The sequence below is a fragment of the Perca flavescens genome, chromosome 16 (genome assembly GCF_004354835.1).
Source record: "Perca flavescens isolate YP-PL-M2 chromosome 16, PFLA_1.0, whole genome shotgun sequence".
Taxonomy (NCBI): Eukaryota; Metazoa; Chordata; class Actinopteri; order Perciformes; family Percidae; genus Perca; species Perca flavescens.
The window spans coordinates 16762268-16786242 of NC_041346.1; the positions used below are offsets into that span (position 1 = coordinate 16762268).

The following is a 23975-nucleotide window of genomic DNA, read 5'->3' on the forward strand; positions in this document are numbered from 1 at the left end:
ATGGAAACCCCATTGCAGCTGCAGAACGATTTCTTTCCAGAGCAGCAATTCCAGCACTGTAAGTACCAGCACTACTGCGGGCGGGAGGATCGGATCGGCAAGCAACACGACCAATGCTGCACCTGCAATAACTGCACCTGTGATGCGAGAAAAAGCCTCGTCTTTCGCGGGACGTCGCCGACCACTGTGGGAACTTTAAGGACACCTTCGGAAACGTCTTCGAGACAAGGTTGTCAGTACAGCGTCTGCGAGTTTACACCCTCTAGTCATGGTAGTTCATCCAGGCATCATCATCCTCACAATCAGCAGCAGCAGCATTGTCGCGATCGGCAGCGGGGCAGCCTGGGCAGCAGCCACAAAGACAGTAACTCCTACAATGAAATAGCCATGAGCAGCTGCAGATACAACGGCGGCGTAATGCGGCCGCTGAGCAACTTGAGCTCGTCCCGCAGAAACATACACGAGTTTGATTCCGAGTCCCAGCCTTTGCAGCCCATCTCAGCCGCAGATGCATCTGACACTTTAGTATCCAAGGCGGAGAATAATTCCACCACACTGATGCCTTACGCATCGGTAGACGGAGGGGGAGGCTGCGGCCACAGTGGCGGTAAATTGGGGAAAAAGAAGAACCAGAACATTGGGGAAAAGCTCGGGCACAGGAGGGCCTTGTTTGAGAAAAGGAAGCGGCTCAGCGACTATGCTTTAATCTTTGGGATGTTTGGGATCGTTGTTATGGTTATAGAGACTGAACTCTCATGGGGAGCCTATGGAAAGGTACGTATTTACACATATGCCAGAGGTAATTTAGTAGCATGGGACTGACGGAGCAGGTAAATAGAAAAATTAAAACTTGTGCCCAAAGTGTTATATAAAAAGCAGCCACTTTATATAAGAAGTCTGGGCTCACTGCAAAGTGTCCCATGTAGTCACATTGTCACATGCAGGCCAAAAGGCCCACTGCTGTCCAACTGCTGTTCAATTTTACAAACAGATATCACATGTCAGAATTTGTTGCAGTACACTTTAAGAAGCTGAATTATTACTTAGCCAACATGTGTTTTTTTTTCCCAGATGTGTGTGTCATACATGTAACTAAGGCTGGTTTACCATCATAAGAATGTGCTTTTATGTCATGATGTGTGTTGTTTGGCTTTAGTGTTGTTGCTCTTTTCCAGGAGTCCCTGTATTCATTAGCTCTAAAATGCCTGATAAGCCTTTCTACAATCATTCTCCTGGGACTGATTATCATATACCATGCAAGAGAGATACAGGTAATGTTGTAACACTTTTCTTATTCTTTAACTGTTGGTGTTGAAGGGTCAGCAGTCTGCTTTAACAATAAATGTCTCTCCACATTTAGTCAATTTAATGTGAAATGAATAGGTCTCTACACCTTTTATAGTATGTCACAAATAGGTTTGGTATTCGGTAGGTTTTGCAGAAAATTAGTATTTGCAGGTTAGAAGGTTCTTTATTGACTTTCCAAAATCTACCAAAGTAAATAACTTCTTGTGAAAGCAAGTGCAGTGTCACATTTCAGTTTCTGTGCACTGTGGGACTGTGTAATTACTCAATGAAATCATATTCATTTTTATATATAGTAGTATATTATTCTTTATTGCAAAGTTCACACGTCTAATGTTTGTTCCATGACTCCATCTTTAAAAAGCTACACAGCCCTGTGATTGCGTAGATGACAGTAGAGGTGTTTGGACTGTCGAGTGTAGCAACATTAACAGTTCATTATATATTTTGATTAGATTTAGGAAGTCCTCACAGGGCTCAGTGAATGAATATAGATTGTCAGCCTCCCCTGAGATGTTCCAACACAGTTTTATGACCTTGCCTCAAAGCTTTGTTGCATTACTTACAGTTCTTCCTGCGCTTCAGCACTTGTGTGTCTTTGTTGAACGGCCACAGAATGAATGATGCCCCTTTCTGCATGATGGATGTATGTTGCCAGAAAGCTTTAATGTATAAGATACTTATTTTTTCTTTCTTTTTAATTAAATCAACTTAAAAAGGAAAACATCACATGAAAAGAAACACAACTGCAAGCATTTTTTCAAATCTTGAATGACACCATGTTTAATCATGTTAATGGACGAAATATGGCGATGGTGATTTAACAAAACAAAAATAATGCCTTCAGCTGAATTGTATGAGCTGATACAGCTGTTTTAATCTGTTTATATTCACAATGTAAAATGTGATTTAGTAGAACAGAAAAATATTACATTTGGTTCTTATCGTTGGCACATAAAGTTGCATTTGCTACAGTATATTCATCAGCCTTGTTGGTATATTTAGTGCTTACAAGTCCCAGGGGAGTATCAGTCATAGAAATAGCCCAACAGTAAAACGTGTTGCCCTCTTCAGATGTCTCATTGTAAACCTTTCTTTATGAGGGATGACAGAAGTCACAGACATCATTACCATATTTCAATGCAAAGCAGAAGTGTTTCCATTTCCCCAGCAGACAGTTCCCAGTAGCTGTTTATAAATTAGAAAGCATGCTGTAAGTTTGCATGACAGTATCATATTCATTCTTCCCTCCCTTGGCCTCTGCACCTTTTACTTAATCCTGTGTAAATTATTCAATTCCTAAACTGAGCTTTTAACCTCTTGCTTGAGCAAACCTTTCTTGATGTTAAATAATGTAATTAGTTGTGACTAATATCTTGCAAAGGTGCACTTTTTTTTATCACAGCAGTTTTCCATTTTGTGAGTTTTATAACAGATTGTGTTAAATTGGTAGTCATGCCTCAGTCTGTTCACAATAAACCAGTAAAATGTTAAAGTACTGGACTGTGCTCACTGTACTCATATATTCTCACTGTTGTGGTGCTGCAACACATCTCTATTGACAAATATGGTAATGATAGCAGTTTCAAATAGCTTGAAGCCTCGGTTTTACACATAAAAAATGTCTGTAAAGCAATATTCTTTCCTTCAGTTCAGTAAAGATGAAGCGTTAATTTTAGCTCTAAAACTAGCTTTTCATTCCATTCCTTTAATTGTCAGTAGCTCCACACCTACCCCAAAGGAAGGCTGTTTCAAACCTCTTTGATCCAGACTCCTTTTGACAGTCACGTCAATATCCAAAACATTTTTCACCCCAGATAGCTCTCTCTCTACATGATAAAGACGTTTCCACTTTTGCTGACCTAGAAAACTTTATTTAGGCGATTGTTTGCCCCAGAGGTGATTACTGCGATGCACTTTTCACCACATATCCCCTCTCCACAATGATTTATATGCAATTTATTCAAACGTAGAAGCCTGAACACTTAAATGAATCAGGAAACATTGTCACTTCACTGCAGTCTTACTCACAACCTGCTGTATAAGTTGATTATAAGGTCTATCCTCTAATTCATCAAGTCCCCTTTGGAACAAACTATCAGCCAGTTCCTGGAAACTGACTGTCTTACTATTTAAATCCAGTTCATAGTGTTTATGCTTCAACTTCCACACCAGCTGCTCCTTTGCTTCTCTGCCTGAGGGGCTTTGTGCCTGTTGTTGCTAGTCTGTCATTACTTGGTTCTTGCAGACTGACATATGTACACACACACACACACACACACACACACACACACACACACACGCAGACACGTACACGCATACACAGAGAAATTTGTTCTAAATCTATCTAAATGTAATGACACACATGCACACACACTTTCTCTGGAAGTGTGTGTGTGTGTGTGTGTGTGTGTGTGTGTGTGTGTGTGTCATATCATATCATATACCATTACACAATCCACACATTGAAATGTTGTATTATATCACCTGGGAGAGATCAATGCTAACGTCAGTACCCTATCAAACGTATCAGTACAATTTACATCAGTCACATCACATGCTTTGACACTGGGTATTTTCTGTGTGTGTGTGTGTGTGTGTATGTGTGTGTGTGTGTGTGTGTGTGTGTGTGTGTGTGTGTGTGTGTGTGTGTGTGTGTGTGTGTGTGTGTGTGTGTGTGTGTGTGTGTTTGTTTCCTTTTCCTTTTCTCTGCGCTTCATTTATTTGCATGTGATAACAATTTGATTTGACTTCATATGTGTTAAATTTAATTGTTTTACTGTAGCCACCCTGCTGGGTTAAAAGCCATGCCTTTCAAACGTAGTCCTGCCCCTAGTCCTGCCCCTAGTTTGTACCTGACGCTTACTGTAACAGTAAAAGAGTACTCCACTGATTTAGCACTGTCAGACTCAAGATGGACAAAATAAAGATTGAACGAATCAGAGATATTGCCCTTTCATTCTACACATTATCCTTCCTTGTCAAAACCTGGCACCAACATTACCCACAATACAACTTCACTACCAACATATATTCAGGTGCGTTGTGCCAGTTGCAGCTAATGTAGCCTCAGCCAGCTAGCCTCATGCAGTGATGAGGAACGGCCTGCAGAGGTCTAGTAATCTCACTTCTTTTTAACTCCACACCACCAGATTTGTTTCATTTTCAAGCTTGTAGTCTTCAGATCCAACCGACACTGACTCAAGTGACATCACAAATTGATTGAGTTCCCCTTTGACACTCGATTCAACTTTTACATGTCAAAGTCAATTTACTAGTCATTGGAAGTACAGCACAGCAAATACATTGTATAACGTCTGTGGCTCTGGATAAGCTTTGAAAAGTCTGATAAAATTATATCAAAATTATAACAAAGTATATCAGTTTGGGTTTAGAGACTGCAGAATTTTAAATCATAACTTTCTGACATAGGATTTCCTTTAACCAAACCATGACTAATTGACTCCATATGTGGTAATATCACCATCATACTGTATCTACAGTTGATGTCCCTGGCATGCCCTGGTTTATGACTACCACTTTATTTTTGTTATGACTTTACATGAGCCCAAAATTCTTTGTGATATTAGTAGAGTGCTTTTATTAAGTGCACTTTTCCATGTGGGGAATGTAGCTCCTGCAGTGAAATGGATTATGCATGCACACCCATGTGTACTCACAGATGCCTGTCAGATGTAGAAGCATAAGTCAGGATGATGAAATTTCTCCCCACCACCATGCCCCTTAAAACTGATTTACTTCTCAGACTCTGTAAAGACTGTGCCCTCTCATTTTATGGGGTATAACAACAGGAAGTGTTTCCTCTTCAGAGTGACTGAAAACTCAAAAGGTCAGGTCAGACAGGATACCAGCTGTCATTTAAATTGTTTAGGGATACCTCTGCTGTGCTGTCATGGTAGTGATGGGTGACCTACTGAGCAGTTACCAAAAGAAACAGTCTGTCCATGTTTTGCTAAATATCCTGAGACTTGTCCCACCCACTACAATTAGAATATGTATAATAATGTTTAATTCTTCTTTGTATGTGTTGATGTTGTTCATTATCTTTTTAGACTTCAAAAGTTATCGGTCTGATTCAGTCCCAATGATGTCTTTTGGTTTTGTCTTTTGGATTTAGTTGAGTTTGCTTTGTTGGCAGGCAGCGACTTACGGTACAGTATGAGTGGAAATTGAGAGGTTAGAGTCTGTAGCTGCTTCATGACTTTGATTTGTCATTGTCAAAGTCTGATACGAGCTACGAGCTTGGAGCATATTCCTGCTCTTGCTGTTAAGATGGTTGATGAGCTCACCTTATTTCCAAACGGACAGAAACTGACATTTTGAAAGTTTTCTCTTCTTCTCACAACAAAGGCTGGTTGCCGAGGGGCATTTGTGTTAAGGCCATTGCTGTGTCGCTGTACCTTGTGATGACAGTTCTGCTGAGTTTTTTTAAACTAATGCAAAATGCTTTGGGTTGCTTATGTGTACTTTTGTGATAAAAGTTAGCGCTTCACAGTTGCACAGTATTACATTTTACTTGCAGAAAAATTAAAATAACAACACATCCGTGAATCTTGCCAAAGTCAAACTTGGCAGTGCTTGTCAGACCGCCCTTTGGTCATGTGTATGTGTCAGAGATATGTTGTAACTGCAGGAGACGCTCTGCATTTCTCACAGTGAAATCTGTCCTCTACCTGAGACTCCAGACTGGAGTCATATAACCACCGCTGGCTCGTGACCTTAATGTTTTCACTGAACATACAGGCTTTCAAGGGCAGAGACACTCAGCCTCCTCAAATTCTTCTTGATGCCATTTAGCATTTACTAAATTGTGCTCTGTGGGACTTTAAACATGCAGATGATTTTAGGTTATTAATGTGTTGGCCGCTGCAGCAAAACTTTTAAGAAAGAAAGATTTATACAAGCTTTTACTTTGGCTCAGAGAGGCTTTACTTTGCTTTGAATAGGAGAATGGTTATGCAAATGTGAGACTTAATATCAGAAACAAAAGCAAACTGAATCAGCAACAGCTTCAGATTTACTCAGCAAAGTGGCCTCTTAGTGGCTCACTTTGATAGCATAAATAAAGCATTGCATTAATGTCTAATCGAGCAGAACCTCTCAACCTAATTCACTAATGAGATTGAACGTTTTCATTCTCAGTGACAAGATATATGTTCCCATCTCCACATTACACAGATTAAATATTGAGCCGGACTCCATTAGTTATATTGAGCATCGTGAAACCAGTAACCAACCCAGCTTAGCATTGCAGGTGAGCTCTTCATAGGCCATGTCCACACGAACACGGGTATTTTTATAACCGTGACTTTTTTTACGCGGTTCGGCCTTCCGTCCACACGAAAACGCAGTTTCAGGGCACTCTAACCGAACATTTTTGAAAACTCCGTCCAGGGTGAGCATTTTCAGAAACGCCGGTTACAGTGTTGCCGTGTGGACAGTATAACCAGGTTTTTTGCCTTGCGACGTCAGAGTGTGCGCCGTTATCCGCTGTGTTTGACGTCATATTGTGCGCCACTAACTGCTTTGTTGATGTTTGTTGACGATTCTTTGCAATGGCGGATGAGTAGGATGTAACTTTTTTCGAGGCTTCTGATTGGCCACGGTGACTTTACGATTTGGGTCATATCGCCACCTGCTGGTGTGGCATGCTCTTGACAGCGCTTGACAGCGTGTTTTTGCGTTTTCATGTGTGGACGGGTTTTTTTTTTAAAACGGAGGAGAAAAAACTTCGGTTTTAAAAATACCCGTGTCCGTGTGGACTAGGCCTGAGACTGCACAGTGTAGACGCAGGACAGTGGCAGGCGGATAATGATCTCAGGACATATTCAGCTGTATTGTCTCTGAAGACTTATTTTGTGTCCATCAGAAAACAAGCTGAGAGAAGCCAGAGACTGCTGGATTTGTCCTCAAATCGTCCTCATGGTCACTGTATCAGCTGTTTGTTTGCACAATGCAGGGGCTTAGTGTATGTGCTCTTGTACTTTATTTTTACTGTGAGGATAGCAGTTTTTGGAAGGTGAAGACATTTTCACCAGGGTTAGAATTAGGTTTAGATTAAGGTTTGGACACACATACTCACATGTAAAGAGGTACAAACATGTGTTTGTGTGTGACTTAAAATGACTTACAGTTAAGGGCCAGTTAACCCAAATTACCATAAGAAAACATATTGTGTTTCCCTGTATTCCTCATTTTTCTTATAAGGCATCTGGCTGTGCCAGGCATCTGTTTTGATTTGATTTGCCCAGGTTTGGAGTTATAAATCTCTGTCTCAGTTCGCTGGATTTTATGAGGAACATTGTTTCTGGAAAGAAATGTTGCTGTTGAATTTTTAGCCATGGCTCTGTGGATAGCAATGCCAGTCGGTAGGTCCACCACTTTGATCCAGACAACTTGTGGGAATTACTGGAATTGTTGGGTCTTTGTAAATTATAGAGTGTGGTCTAGACCTACTGTAAAGTGTCTCGAGATAACTCTTGTTATGATTTGATACTATAAATAAAATTGAATTAAATTGAACTGTTAGATGGATTTCCATGAAAGTGTGTGCAGACATTCTCATTCTCCAGAGGGTGAAGCCTGTTGTCTTTGGTGATCCTCTAACTTTTCCTTTAGGGCCGCCATGAGGTTGACATTTATGGTTTTGAGTGAAATGTCTCAACAACTATTAAATGAATTGCTATGAATTTTGGTACAGGCAATCATGTCCCCCTCAGGATAAAATCGTAATAATGTTGGTGATCCCTTAACTTTTAATATGTTATCATTATCATGTGAAAATTTAAATGTGTCCAATAGTTTGGTTTATGATCAAATATCTGTAAAACGGAATGAGATTCACATCAGCCTAAACTGTACTTTGTGTTTTGTGCTAACTAGCCAATGTTAGCATGCTAACACACTAAACTAGGATGCTGAACATGGTATATATTATACCCGCTACATACCAGCACGTAAGCTTTGTCATTGTGAGCATGTTGGCATGTTGAGCTATCACAATACATGGGCAAATGAAACGGATCTGCATGCCAGGATATCACTAGTTTTAAGTGAGAAAAAAATTGTTTTTCTTTTGCCATTTGGGTTAAACCAAAGTAACCAAAATCAGCGTACAAAGTCTGCAAATTTTCATTTAGTATGTCTGTAATGTTCAGCTTGAAATTGACGTTCCTCTTTGTTGATGTAGTTTATATGAGTTTGACCATTTCCTGAGACCATTTCACCCTCGAGAGGTGTTTGATCACTTCCTTACTCCTCTGTATACATGATTGCTTGATTTATATTGTATCCAGTACAAATATGAAATAAACCAATTTACTTGACCAACACAAATTAGATTAATTTGACCTCTTTGATCCTCTATTAGTTGTGCCATAATATTTAAAAAAAACTCACAGTTCATAGTGCTGTTTGCCAGACAGCAGTCCAGACTGTCAGCTTCTTTGCTTTCATTCTTTAAAGACTTGTTTTGAACTGTGATTAAGTTAGTTCAAATTTAAAAATCCTTTTACTTGCTATATTTAAATTATTTGTCAGCCTCCTGTAACTAATTTAAAAGTGTCCTATTTCATCAACTCTATTTTAGGCCTGACTCTCAGTGTCTATCATGTTTACTTGATTTAAAACACACAGTTTAAGGTTTTTACACTGCTGGTTCTGCTGCTAGCATGGAATATTTGATGCTCTGAGGTTAAGGGCCCTTGAGTATTGTATTACAGGTCGGCCATTACCATAATTGCTTTTACCCACCAAGTAGGCTTTCCTTATGCAACCTGCGTTTAAATGTTTAATTACATTGTTTTGAGGTAACAAACTTTGTAACTGTATTTGACAGGACAGGTTTGTTGTTTAAAATTTAAAATAAAACGCTGCTTGTGCTGTGTGTAAACAATAGATTTAGCTGCTTTTAGAGCCCTAATTCTGTAAGTAAGAAACTGTAGCAGAGTGGAGACACAGCTTGTGTTTCCGTGTCTACATTACACTCACTTGGAAAGCCGAACACGACGAGCTGTGGTTAGAGTTACACACTTCTCTGACAGATGTCAGTGTGTTAAAGGAGCTCGGTGTCACTCATTTGATATGAACAACTGCCTCTGAAAATTTAATTTATGTGTTTTCTGTGTTTGGGGAAAACTTTGATTCTAGCCTTTAAATAAACATAAATGAGCTGCAGAAGCTTTGTGGGTCAGTTGTACTGTTTGTTCGGGGACATGTATTAGCTGTAGCTTGTTCTGTTTTTGTTGTAATGTGCCAGCTTGTTGACAGTTGATGTTTCTTGCACAGTGGCTGTTGGACATATAATTGGCTCAGAAGCTATAATAAGCATACAGTGTTTGCTGTTGTGGGTTCAGTGAAGGCTGTGTGTTAAAGCGAAGCAGGCTGCTGTAGTATCAGTGTGCATTCATGGATGTCTGTGAGAAGAGTGTCACTGCACCGTGTTATTGATTTCTTCTATGTGCTTTCTTTGTCCTTGAACATGTTGAATGGTCTTTCATTTCAATGTGAGAAATATGACTACTTCAGCAATTACATTTTATGTAGCATATCACTGGTAAATGTATAATCTAGGTCACTGATCCCATTAGCCCTCCAGGACTGGGACAGTTTTTTCTTCTATATTGAGAAATTCCAAATTAAACCAAAGGGAGAGTAATTGGCAAGATGCCAAGTCATGAAGTGTGCCTCCAGTGTATTAGATATTATTGACATTTGGTTTGGACCCTCCCTTTGACACAAATTACAAATTGCATCACCCAGCCTCCTTAATTTCTCAATTTAACTCTGATTTTAAGCGTAATATGTTAATGGTATAACAATGTTTTGTAATGTATAAAAACAAATGCATGTTAGGAGTGGAATTAGCATTTGGTTGTGCTAAAAATGCATTATGTCATAGTTTATTAACTACTTTACCTTAATTCTGTTATAATGCAGATAAAAGTGAAGGCAAATGTTGGCTTGTGAAAAACTGCACGCTCTTTGGGGAGAATATGTTCAATCCCTAATAACTATAAAGGTGAAAACATATATTTATGCCTCCAGAACCTAGGGAGGAATAGCCCTGATATGGAGACATGATTGATGTCCTCTGCATATGGCAAAACTTAGGCTAACTTTACAATCCATGGCGCGCACAAAAGGCATGTTTTTGACATAACTTTTTGATGTTTCTATTCAATCTTGTTTTACAGTAAATTATGAAATTGAATATAAACTAGGGCCATGAAAGCATTAGGAAAAAAATTACCAATCTCTTTTCAACAAAAAGAAATAAATACATGGCCCTTCCTCTTTTCTTACCACTAATAATTTTTGTACAGCCCCTAAACTTAAAATACAGTATGTTCTTCTTTATTCTTCTTCAGGGGTAATGCCGGCAGGTATTAGTGGATTTGAAAAAAAAGTCACTGATAATCCAAACTGCACACTTTGAATATTAAAGAGGAGCCGAGCTGAAACATAATCTGACCTGTGCACAATCCTGTTCTCAGAGATGCTAAACTGTAAGCAAAAACATTATATGTGCTTATTTTCATTTTAAATCCATATTATCATATTAAGGAGGTGTCCGACAAAATGAAATCTTGTGCAGTTTTTCTTTTCTCTCCTTAAGAGAGGCTTCTGCTCTCATGGCAAAATCAGGCGCCAGGAAACCCCGCTTGTATTTGCTGACAGCAACATTTTGTGAAATATCTACTGCTAGTTGTGATGGCATGTATGCAGGCAGAGAACCTTGAGGTGATTGAGTGGATAGAGCAGGAGCAGCTGTGGAGGAATATCAGTGTTGTGGGTCAAAAACAGGAATTATTTGACAAATGTAGGGGAAGCTAATACAGTTTGGTATTATTCAATCTGCAACCCACAAGAGAAGTGAGATTAAGAGAGCGTGCATCTATGACCAGGGATCACTGTGTGAGCTGGTGATGGCTGTCATGGGCTCTGCCATTAGTTCAGGGTGAATACACCCGGCAGTGAATCTTCTGGCCGAAGATAACTGTAGATTGGATTGAAAGAGATGAGGGGAAGGAAGGGGACGAACAAGAGGAGGGAGCAACAGCAGCAGAGATGCCTATGTGAGGAAGCTGCTGGACAGGGTGGAGAAGAGTGATGAGGGGGGTTGAAATCCGCCCACACTGAAGTCCCCAGTGGAACGGCCTACCTTCTGTTCGGGGTGGCCAGGCGATCAAAAGATAATGCTAATGTGAAGGCGGCAGATGTTCTTATCAGTATAAAGCTTTAAAGTTGAAAATGCATGTTGCTAATGTAACTTATTCATGTAGTCTGAAAGCAGAGAGAGAAACAAAGTTATTTGTGGAGTAGTGAAGACAAACCTGTGGAAACAGACTATTTGGCCTATCTTAATACAAATGACATACTTTACATGAATTTTTGCCATTTGTTGTAGAATTTTAGATCCCAGAGCCCAAGGTGATGTCTTCAAATGTCTTGTTTTGTTCAAGCAAAAGTCAAATACCCAAAGATATTCAGTTTACAGTGAATAAGCCTACGTGTATGACAAAGAAAAGCTTGACTCATTGTTTTAGCTTTAATTTTGGTTTCTTTCTACCTTGCAGACAGCCGTTCTAGTCAATCCATTTCACTTAAATATAAAAATTAAGCTTGAAAATCTTTGAAGCTTGAGATTTGTAGGGATTTTCTTACCATACAGAAATTAATAGAAACAAATACCTACCTGCAAGGCAGGACGAAATGCATGAAAACCTATACTGTAAAGCATCATGATATTCTTTGGAAAATGTATTCAGAAAAACAGATACATGATATTTCAGTGTTGCAACCTTCATCAGATACATATCTGAAGAGTGTAGCATTCTCCCCTTTTATTTCCTCCTCCAGATGTGGTTTCGGGCACAACACAGTGACTTGGATACATTTTATTCTCTTGAAAATAGTCAAAAATGTTGTATATACTGTATATATATAATATGTCTTAAATGGGCAGCAACATGGAAGGGGGATTGCTAAGGTCTTAAAAAATATGACTAAGAAAATGTGATTGAATGACTAAAGGCTATTTGTGACTTATTGTTTAATAGGGTTTAATGATTTCCTGTAGCTAGTTGTGTCACCATGATGAAAATGTTACCCTGCATTAGACTCACCATGCCCTTTCCTTACAGTTATTTATGGTGGACAACGCAGCTGATGACTGGAGGATAGCCATGACATATGAGCGCATCTTCTTCATCTGCCTGGAAATCCTGGTGTGCGCCATCCACCCCATCCCAGGCAATTACACTTTCACCTGGACAGCACGCCTGGCCTACTCGTATGTGCCATCCAAGACGGATGCAGATGTGGACATAATTCTGTCCATCCCCATGTTCCTGCGGCTGTACCTCATCGCTCGTGTCATGCTGCTGCACAGCAAGCTCTTCACGGACGCCTCGTCCCGCAGCATCGGTGCACTCAACAAGATTAACTTTAATACACGCTTTGTGATGAAGACCCTCATGACCATCTGTCCCGGCACTGTGCTGCTGGTCTTCACCATCTCACTGTGGATCATCGCCGCATGGACTGTGAGAGCTTGCGAGAGGTGCCTGGATCAGTTTCTCACACTATGCAGCACTGCTCAGCATGAAACATAGATAAGGCATAAAAATAGATAATGTACACACTTCTTAGCTCACGCTGTGTCTGAGCATCAAGACAGAAAGATTTACAAGAAAAGATGAAAGCCCTACAGTATCCTAACAACACATTTAATCTTACTACTACAATGGATTTTTGTTTTTTTCAAATGAGAATTAGTCAGAAGGTGAAGCTGGAGGTTGGCCAACCTATTTCATTTATTATTTATTACAGGTACCATGACAACCAGGATACAACCAGCAACTTTCTAGGAGCCATGTGGTTGATCTCAATCACATTTCTTACCATTGGATATGGGGATATGGTCCCAAACACATACTGTGGGAAAGGCGTCTGCCTCCTGACCGGCATTATGGTGAGAAAAGCAAAGCTCCAGTTTATTTATTTAAAAAAAATAGTTGGCCAGTCAATATTTCTGATATTGACAGAAAGCCTTTATTAAAGACATTCTTGTAAAAGTAACTAATATGCTACTATCCACGTTGTATATTTGTGCCTGTCCTTTCTTGTTATTTCCCAGGGCGCTGGCTGCACTGCCTTGGTGGTGGCTGTGGTGGCAAAGAAACTGGAGTTAACCAAAGCTGAAAAACATGTCCACAATTTTATGATGGACACCCAGCTAACAAAAAGAGTAAGTGAAAGCTCTGCATTCTGTTATTTTGACATTACAGATATTTTACTGTTCTTGACCCAAATGTTTTCTTTTTTGCACTTTAGGTGAAAAACACAGCTGCGAATGTTCTCAGGGAGACGTGGCTCATCTATAAGAACACCAAACTGGTGAGGAAGATGGACCATGCCAGAGTCAGGAAACACCAGAGGAAATTTCTCCAAGCCATTCACCAGTAGGTACCCCAGTCTTAACCCCTGTTCTCGCAACTCATGTCAGCCTAATGCCTTTTATCACTTGATTTACCGATGCAACACCAACCTGAAATCTGACTTGTTTGACACCTGTAGCAAAATATATGTGCTCATATTATTGAAGGATCTTGTACTTGTTTCACCTGACTTGACTAACTTTACATTTGCAGATGTGATAATGAGTTGGCCTGTTGATTCTGCAACATAAAGAGTGGTAAAATGTGCAAGAGAACTACATTCACTGATACACTAGAGGCTCTTGTTATCCATTTATTTAAAAATAGAGTAAAAAAAGTGAGTGTCAGTGAAATATAAAAGCTTTTTTCTCTGAATGAGCCATGAAAAACTTCCACTAAGCGTGTGGGTATATTATGGAAATAGTCAGTCCTCAGTTTTACAGAATTATTCCTTGAAATATTCTTGAGTTACAGAATTCACAGTCAATTCACATTGACTCTTGTGTGTTTCTTTCGCTGTAAATCAGATGTCAGGCTAACCTCAGGGCTGAGACATTTGGGTTTTTACTTTTCTAGCGGCTGGTCAGACACTTACCTGTCAGCTATTCTTTTATTGGGTCCCCAAGGACCCCCCGATGTGCTAGCTAGGTCCAAAACAGTATCGATTTTAGCCTCACCTCACTCTTGTTTTTCTTCAACCTACAGTGCTTACAAGCACATCCAGTCTGTGGCTTCTTTTAAATAACTGGCATTCAACTAGGTCTGCAATGAGTTTGTTATTATGTAGCTTTGCTAAAGTAAAATACCCCGTTTGTATGTTTGTTTGCTTTCTGTGGTTTTATGTATGTATATGGGTCTTTGTGGCGTGCAACTTTGATTTGCTCATGAATCTTTCGAACATACGTTTATGTTTCAAAAACATTAAAATCTTTAAATACAAGGTAGAGAGATAGAGAAATACACAAACTGTCTGCTGTTGGTGCTGCTGCTGCTGCTGCAACCCGCATCCAGATTTGTGCCGTTTAATCGCATTTTGTCATGGTTGCTTTGTCGAGTCATTAGGTCCTTGCTGTCGTATTCAGCCAATTTGCAGCAGTGATGACAGCGTCTCATGTCCCCCTCCTGTTCTCTAGGACAGCCTAATAATGGAAATCCCTCTGAGCTACTAAATCTATAGAGAAGCAGATTTGGTGGGAAAAAAATCACGTCTAGCTCTTTAAGTAAGGACAAAATGACAAAACTACTCAAAATTGTGTCACCACCACACCTTTATCTATCTGTTTTGTACACAAGGTAGTGTGTTCACAGGCTTTATCTTGGAGAGTTTTAAGTATTGCCTGTAGGTGAGATTAATATAGGACAGGAAGTAGCCTGACAGTGAGCAGATCGCTCAAGTGGAGAGTTTGGAAAAGGGCTACAGTCATCCTTGACCTGTCATGAGGCGATAGCAGACATCAAATCGGATATCATTGTGTTTCTTCTGGTCAAAGCTGCAATAAAGGGTGAAAAATGTTCACAGAAGTCTTCATCAATTGCTGTAAAGGATGCAGAGTTAAACAGTTGTGTAATGTGGCCCTAGACGCTTTGAGGCACTCTGTTGGTTAATGTTTACAGGAAGTTTGTTTTGATTCACTGTATTGATACTGTTTCTGATAACCAGGACCAGTGTGGAAAAAAGGGATTAGACTTAGAGAGCAAGCAGAGCTGCAGCTACCAGAACAGTCCAAACACAGAGAGATAACTTGCTAGAAATAAGTCAAGAAAAATTGTCTCTGCTATTCAGAGGTGAGGTGACAGCGTAGAAATGAGGGTTCCAGCAGCCAGACTTGAGCGAGAGATTTTGCCGTCTGAATATGTTTATCTGATGTTGTAATAATTCATTTGTCTACTTCATGTTTCCTTTTTTTCCTGTTTGTGTCGACACAATGCAATAGAGCTCGAAAGTAAGTCTTCGCCTCACCTGTAGATACAGACCTGTTGTGTGCATGCTAACGAGAGCTTGTCCTTGAACCCAATAATGTGACTAAAAAATTACACTCCCTCATTTGATAAGTGAAATTCATGCCACAAAAAATGTCGTAGCTTGCAACAATTGAATCGTTTCACATGACACAATCATAAGGTTTTTCTGAGATGTCTGTTCAACTGAGTAACATGTCAGTTTGATAAAATACACATTGTTCTCTTATTTTTCATTCAATCTTCAACATGTTTGCAAACAAACCGCTTCAAATAATCCTTACAAACACCTTTTTTGTTTCATCATTGAGTAGAACCATGTTGCACTTTGTAAACACACCTACAGATGCATATTAAGTGAATTTCAATTATCGGTGATGGAGGGTGTTTTTCTTTCCATTTCTGCATGGATGTGATGAGAATTTAATCTTTAATCAGAAAGCCACTGATTAAACTCCAATCAACTGTGCTTTCACGTACCGAAGGATGACGACTAGAGCTCTACAGGAGACAGACCTGCAGTAGCACAAGTATATACCTCACAGTATCCCTCAAGTCATGTTAACTTAGCAGTCATGCTCATACAGACCAGGGCTCAGGGTCATCTTTCGGCGTGTGGAACCATTGTTACGCCTGTTGCTACATCTGCAGCCCCATTTCCTCCATTTCTCTGTTGGATGACACAGTAGCAAACACGCGGATCAGGTGTTATCATGGCTGGTAAACAGCATAATAACACACACATACAGCTGTCATGCATTTCAACACTGAGAAGAATTAGCAGAGTTAGCCGTGAATACAGTTTAAACACTCCTAAGGTTATTTGGATGGTGCGGTTTATCACACCACAGGCATGATGTTGCATGCGTGCAACCAAATGTCTTCCAGTATGTTTAAGGCCATTAAGTCAAGTGTCTCAGAGCTGTCAGACCATCCCCTTTCCATCTACAAGGTTGAAGTGGGAATCATAGCAAGAGGCAGGGCAGTGAGTGCTTGTTAGCTCAGCGATCAGTGGATTGGAGAAACAGGAAAGTGACCTGAGAGGAAGGTCATGGGTAAAGCCTCCGAGCAATCCCCTTTGAGCCCGAGAGGCTGATGCCCGCAGCGTGAAGCTGTCAGAAGGGACAGGATAAAAACGACTGCAGAATGGTCACTCTGTCCATTACACTGAAGAGAAATTAGCATTTCCTTCCACAATGAGGTAAAGGGAGGTCATGACAAAGAAAGCAAGTCAAGATTGTAAAAAATATGGCTCAGCACTAACTGAGATTGCTTTAACTGATTTATTGGGTATTGAAAAGCTTAGCGTTGCCGTTTTCCCCTGATGAATAGCAAGCAGATATAGAGTGCCCATTGAAAAGGAGAAATACCCATGAGAGATGATTGACCAAGGGAACAGAATATAAAAGACAGGACAAGTGGGCTTCCTCGTCCTGACCTCGGGCTGCCCTGTGCTTTGACCCCATCACTATTGGTCATCCAACGGTAAAATTTGAACAGGTCTTACATCAACTAAAAATCATTTAACATTGAATATCTATCTATATCTTCCATCGTTGTAGATAACTTTGTTTTTATTTTATTTAAATACATTATTAATAGAAGTGAAATAGTGTTCTGTACTTGTTTTTGGAGTCTGCTCTGTATGAAGCATTTTGGTCCTCAGTTGTTAGGAAACCTTCCCTTGCCTGTAGTTTCCTTTAGCGACTCCTGTGGCACCCTCTGTTGGTCTAACCTTCGCTCCACATCTGCCTGTCAAACCAGAAACAGAGAAATGATCCCGCATTGCATGAGAACAGGTGCATCTCAGCTAATTAGCAGACCACCCCCCCCCCTCCCCACCGGGGCCTTTTAAATCCCTTCTCAAACTTACTTCCTGTTTGCCTTCAATTCACACACAACCTTATAACCACCTCAAACTGAATTCATGTCTCAGTTAGTTATAGCTTGTTGTTGTTGTTGTTATTATTTTAAAAAATCTGAAACTTTGGCAAACTTGCCATCATGATGCTATTCTGTGTACTGTGTCCTGTTTAATTCAGCATGCATAGGTGATTCTTGGGGGAAAAAAACTCAACTCAACTTAATATTTTGAAACCACATATGGTCGACACTATAATACTGCACAGTTGCTGTTTTTGAACACCTTGAGTAGATGAGTAAAAACACACTAATTAAACATGAGATGTGAATTATTTAATCATGTTGTATGAAGTAGGCAAGTTATTTTTTGCTGACTTAACAATTAGGATCTTTGGCTGTTAAAAAAAAGTGGACCATAAGTCAAGTCACTGAGGAAATGCTGCTTTTTTTTGACTCATTAAACAAGTAATGTATTCTTTTCTATCCATGATGCAAGTTGTGAAGAAAATTGTGGAGGCCTTTTAAAAATGTGGCATCAGATATTTTCTCAATTCAGATTTTTTTTTAAATGTTTGTATTGGAAAGTCTCAAAAGGAAAACATATGTACAGAGAGCTCTCTATGTTTACATAAAACTGTGTTTGATATCTGTGGTTTGAGTGACTAAATAATTCATAAACTTAAACAGAGAAAAGTTGGTTTAACCGGAAAGACCAGAACTTTAAAGACACAACAGTTTTTGGTGTTTTATAATCTTACATGCCAAGTATAGTACTTGAGTGGTATGAGTCCGCCTCATTCCTTTATTAAGGTTGTATTTATTGGTTGAGTAGGATGTAGGGTCTCATTGTCCTCAGTGGCAGCTTTCTCACCCTCTGTGGTCTCCTTTTCACTTGCATGCAGCTCAACCAAACAGACTGACCCCTGCATTCTCTACACACATCCTGTGCATGTCTTAGGAGTGTTCTCTCCATGTGTATGCCTTGTGTGTGCACAAATTGAATGACAAAATCCTGATAGCGTAAATTTATTGGGTTCTGAATGGTCTTGTGTTCAGATTGAGAAGTGTTAAAATGGAGCAACGCAAGCTGAATGACCAAGCAAACTCACTAGTGGACCTTGCTAAGGTAAGATAGACTAACAGTCTACTGCTGCATTGCACATTAGGACACACAACTATCCTGATAAGTTTCTTTCCTTTGTGAGATTGAATTCAATGCTTGCTAGTTCACTCGCTGAATTAGTTGTTTTCTGATAATCAAAGTCTACAGGTGTCAAATAAACAGACAGGCTGTTCACAGGGTGTGATGCTTGTGGTTGTCTGCACTCACCTGAGATTCTGATCTTTTGGGTTTCAAATAATAACATCATTTATTTCACTGTGTAAATGATTATCTCCAGGACGTGTTCTCCGTAACATTACTGAATGAGACGGAAGAGAAACCCCTTTGTGTCTGTGCTGTTTTTCCACTTTATGTATTATGTGATGTTTGTCTCCAGATGTACTAAACAGAAGTTGACAAACCTTAGGGAAGTACCAGGCAGCACGCCAGCCTGACACAGCAGAAACAGTAACCTGGGAAGGGAGACACACTGTGATCTGATGATTCAGCCAGAAGTAAAGGCAGAGAAAGGGAGGGGAGAAAGGCAGAGAGCTATGACATTCAAACATACAGCACAGTCAAACTGGATTCAGGCCAGCGTGTCATGAAAGGTATTAGTTAATATTGCCCAATCGCCTCGGGCTGTAAAATGACAGCGAGAGTTGGGATTGGACATTGGATATAAGGTGGCTTAAAGCCAGATCCACTAAACTGGATCGGTATTTGTTGTTATATGAGTCTGTTGCCATAAGAGGGCAGAGTAGCATCAGTCTCCTTGTGCTCTCAGTGGAAAGATGGAGCTAAATAGAGCTGAACATATCAGTGGCAGCCGCATTGCCACTGCAGTGCAATGTGAAATTCCTCAGATCACAATGTATCCCCTTAGCTCATTATGTCCTCTACAGTCTAATATAGAATGTGGTTTAGCATTTTACTGTTTGCGTGAATATTGTTGACTCTTTCCACAGCATCTTCTTCACTTTGCCATTCAGGCTGAATTATATGTCCTCAAATTGCAAAAATGCTCGCTCAAGCTGCTTTTTAAAACTATTTCTGCCACTCACCTTCTCTTGTCCAGAAATGGGTTGATGGTGTCAATTTGTTGTTTTATTATACAGTTGAAGTGGATCCATAATAATGGCATATATTCTTGCTCCATAAGTTTCATCCTCTATTTATGATACTTATTCCCTCATTACTCAGCCTATGTTTATTTTTGTTACATTTCATGATTTACAGATGAGGCCAAGACTTGGGTCATTTCTGCTCCACTTTCAATCAATTTCTTAGTAAAACGACAAATTACATGTGTATAAGACAATATATCCATACATTTAAGTATTTATTTATCATTACACAAACTGTTTAAATGTTGAAATACATTTGCAAGAAATAAAGGATTAGATTAGTGTTCATGTAGTTAATGCAACACAGTGAAACCTTTGTCTCCCCTGTAGTTGTCAGGTTAAGTGCTGTCAGTGCTACTTCAGTTCTCACTGATTCACATAAACAACCTATCCCATTATTCCCACCTCAAATCAGAAGAGGACAAGGTAAGTGATGGATGGCATCCCCTCCAGGCTGCCAGGGATTATCAGCCCTACACTGAATAATACCTCAGAAGCCACCCTCCAGCAGCATCATCACACCTCATCCGAAATGTCACATAGATTTCTTTGGTTTGTTGTTGACTATTTTTTGAAGACTGAACCTCGGGAGTTTAAAGATCCATGAACAGATGATTGATGCATCAACGGCAAGCATCATGCAAACTCAGCAGACACCTTTCATGTCTCCTCAAGCTCATAATGTACTGTGGTCTGCATCATGAACTCTTGTAAACTGGTCATAAAATGTGCCCTTCTCAGCCAGTCTTTAACAGAAATTTGTTCTCAAGTTTGTAACTTAACCTGATGTTCCCCTGACCTTTATTAATGTGGAATATACTTCAACCTCTGCTCCCCCAAGACTGGAGGACAATGGACTTGCTGGGAAATTTCAGCCGACAAAATGGATAACGTAGACACCATGATATTAACATAATAAAAGCATTTACTTTAACCTGTAAAAATTGATTTGTCAATTGGACTGGATGTTCATGCTGATAGCTGATATTGCTAATAGCTGATATTTCTATGTCCATTCTATTTGGATTTTTTTTTTAGATGCTGAGATTATAGGATAGGTTCACATTTGTTTTTCTATTTTGTCTTAAAACAATACTCACTTGAATATATGTACATTGAAAGAATTTTGTTCCCCTTTTAAAGCAATTTTATTGTGTGATGGGGGACAAAATCCACAGCTCTCATTCAGTGTAATTCAAAGTTCAATCAAAACTAAAGCCCCTTTCACACATGCACTGCAAACCTGAACTAATCTAGACATTACCCTGGGGAGCTGTATGTGACAATGCAAATATCTGAATCAGTTGGATCGAACATCACAGGTGTTTACCCTGCCTGCTCCCAAGTACAAAATCTGTGTAATCTCAGATTGAGCCCAAACTGTGAGAATTCACAGCAAACAAGTGTTGATAACTTTTTTAACAAACATCCAAGGGTGAATAAAGAGGGAGATTTACACAAAGAGGGCAATGACAATGTCTGTGGAAACAACTAGATTAGGGAATTTCTGTCGGTAAGGGCCAACGCTGAAATTGTCAGAAAACTTCAAGGAACGGCAAGAGACTCAGTTGTTTAAAACCAAATTACAAACCGGCTGATGGGGTGTAATCCGCGTCATGCCCTGCCTCCTGCATGCTCTACCCTCGTTTAAACCAAACAGAGTTATTTCCAGTAAGTAAGAACATGTCTGAGACGGAAAATCTCCTGTGGTGTGCTACATGTGAGAAACTGAAACTTTAGACAATGTCAGGACCTGATTCCTCGGACATAGTCCGGAGTTCATATGTGAAAACGGCTTAATATGAGGCTTCAGCAGTCTTCAGAGTCAGTTACTTCAAGAGGGTATCTTCCGAAGTTACTCTGTTCTTTGTACAAAATTCCCTCTGTTACCTTCCCTCCACTGTAGCTCGGCAAGAAAATACTGTCCATTGAAGCACAAAAAGGGAACTAAAAAGACTGTAGCTTTAGAAGATACCCACTTAATTTGTGTTACTGAGGCTCATAAGCCTCGTATGGGCTTCAATCAAACTTTAAAATGGATTTGTCCCCCATCACTTACATTGAACTTGCTTTAGAGAAGGATCTCTTTGCTGCCAGTACAGTGAGAAAGAACAACTGCAATGACAATTAACGCTTTCAATGTACATAGAGCATGTGAGTAGGTTTTCAAATAGACTTGAAAAAATGTGAACCTATCCTTTAATTTGTTTCTGTCAGACAATTAACAGTTGGTTTTCAATTATTTAAAGTATGAACAGAATTTCCTTTCCTCTCTTTTTCAGAACAAACTCTTTCAATATTAATTTATTAATTAAAGTATTGAGAAAGCCTGTGTTTTTATATGTATGTGTGTGTGTGTGTGTGTGTGTGTGTGTGTGTGTGTGTGTGTGTGTGTGTGTGTGTGTGTGTGTGTGTGTGTTAATAATGGACACATGCAAATTTACCAGGTTGTCCATAAAAAATAACACCAATTTTGAAAAATCATGTTAAGTGTGTTCCCTCTCCCCTCTTCCAGACTCAGAACATCATGTATGACATGATATCAGACTTAAATGAGAGAGGAGAAGACATGGAAAAGAGGATTGCCCTGCTGGAGACAAAGCTGGAGACTCTACTGACTAACTTGCAGGCTCTGCCGGGACTCATCAGCCAGGTCATCAGCCAGCAGCACAGGGACTTCCTGGAGGTGCAGCTCCAGCCTTATGACAAACACAGCACTGAGCGCTCACAGTCAGTGTCCCGACGGAGGTCGTCCTCCACAGCACCACCCACCTCCTCCGAGAGCAGCTAGAGTCTAAGGGGAATGCCTCCACTGATGACTTTTGCCATCATATGGCCAAGTTGCATTTATCGTAAAGCCTTATGGTTTCAATAAGTATTATCCAAATTCTGATGACAGAATCCAAGATACTGAGGACAATGCATTTTAAGGGATAACTTCATGCTGTTATTTATTTTTATTACCTCAAAAGATGATGTTATCCTTGCTCTGGTGACATGACCACAAATAATGGCGCTTTCCTCAGTAAAGGGCCTTTCGATGGGAGTAGGATACGAACTCTACTCCATCTCTATGCAGAGATAGCCAGTTTTAGTTGGCAAGGTTACCATGTGTGAAACTATTGCACTAAAATAGTGCTTCTCACAGACTTTGTGCTTCCGCTGACTTGATTCAGTTGTCGTGTTCCTCAAAGCAAACTGAGAAACCACAGAGAAATCAGTCAGGAAGCATGACAGTGATATTGGGAAAAAGTGCTGTGTTTGATGAACTAGAGTGAACTGAGAGCAGACAGCAGATGAAAATCGCTCCTGCACACAGAGATAACTTAAAAAGCTTGAAATGAGGAAAAAAGCATATATCTTTTAGGTTAGAAACAGCATCAATCTATAGCGGTTTTCTTTGCAGATTGCCCCTTTAGAATGACTATTTTTGGGGCGACATTGCAAATAATTTAATCCTCTAGTCAAAAGGAATGCATCAAAATCTGTACTTGCACTTACTTTTTAATCAATGCACTTCAATGCTGACTGACGTATGATATAAAGATGCGTTGCTCATTAAGAGAACATTTGAGATGTTTGGGCATGGGTTTATTATTGTCAATTCTCAAGTTGTGGCTAGTGTTGATGAATCAAGTCAAAGCCCTTTTTGTTGTTTTCTTAGACCTGTAGAGGTCTACAGAAATGTAATTAGTGATCACAAACTCAGTAATTACAGCCTTGTCTTGCTGTGTCTCACCTCCTGTCCTTCCTTCCTGTGCTATTTATGCTTGCTGTCACCCAAGCTGGGCAACAACAGATGCTGAACAACAACTCGCTGAAACCGTATCTACCTTTTAAAAAGAAAATGCCTATTTTTATATATTTTGATGAGGACAAGCACACCTCTTACAACTAAACAAACAATGGGAATGTATGAAGCGACAAATTCAGCATATCTAGCATATGGTTTAGTATTTCTTGGACTGGAGTTAAGATACATAAAGTTTTCTATTAGGTTATTTCCTGAAATTGATTATAGACGAAAATTTGCATTGTTCTTCAGATTGCATTTATTTTTTACAGCAAAGGCTTTAGATTACACTGTTGGCTGAGCTGGAAGAACAATATTCAAGAGAAAAACTGGTAAATCTACCTACAGTGGCTGGCATTTATTAG

General features: G+C 39.7%; 1 protein-coding gene across 1 annotated transcript; it reads left to right on the forward strand.

Moving 5' to 3' along the window:
• On the forward strand, window positions 1–22608 carry kcnn2 (potassium calcium-activated channel subfamily N member 2). The gene is made up of 9 exons (XM_028602368.1): window positions 1–774; window positions 1176–1271; window positions 12471–12889; window positions 13159–13300; window positions 13466–13576; window positions 13663–13790; window positions 15701–15709; window positions 18645–18714; window positions 22333–22608. Exons 1-9 carry the CDS (start codon window positions 1–3, stop codon window positions 22606–22608), a joined length of 2025 nt encoding a protein of 674 aa, XP_028458169.1.
• The last annotated feature ends 1367 nt before the right edge of the window (window positions 22609–23975 follow it).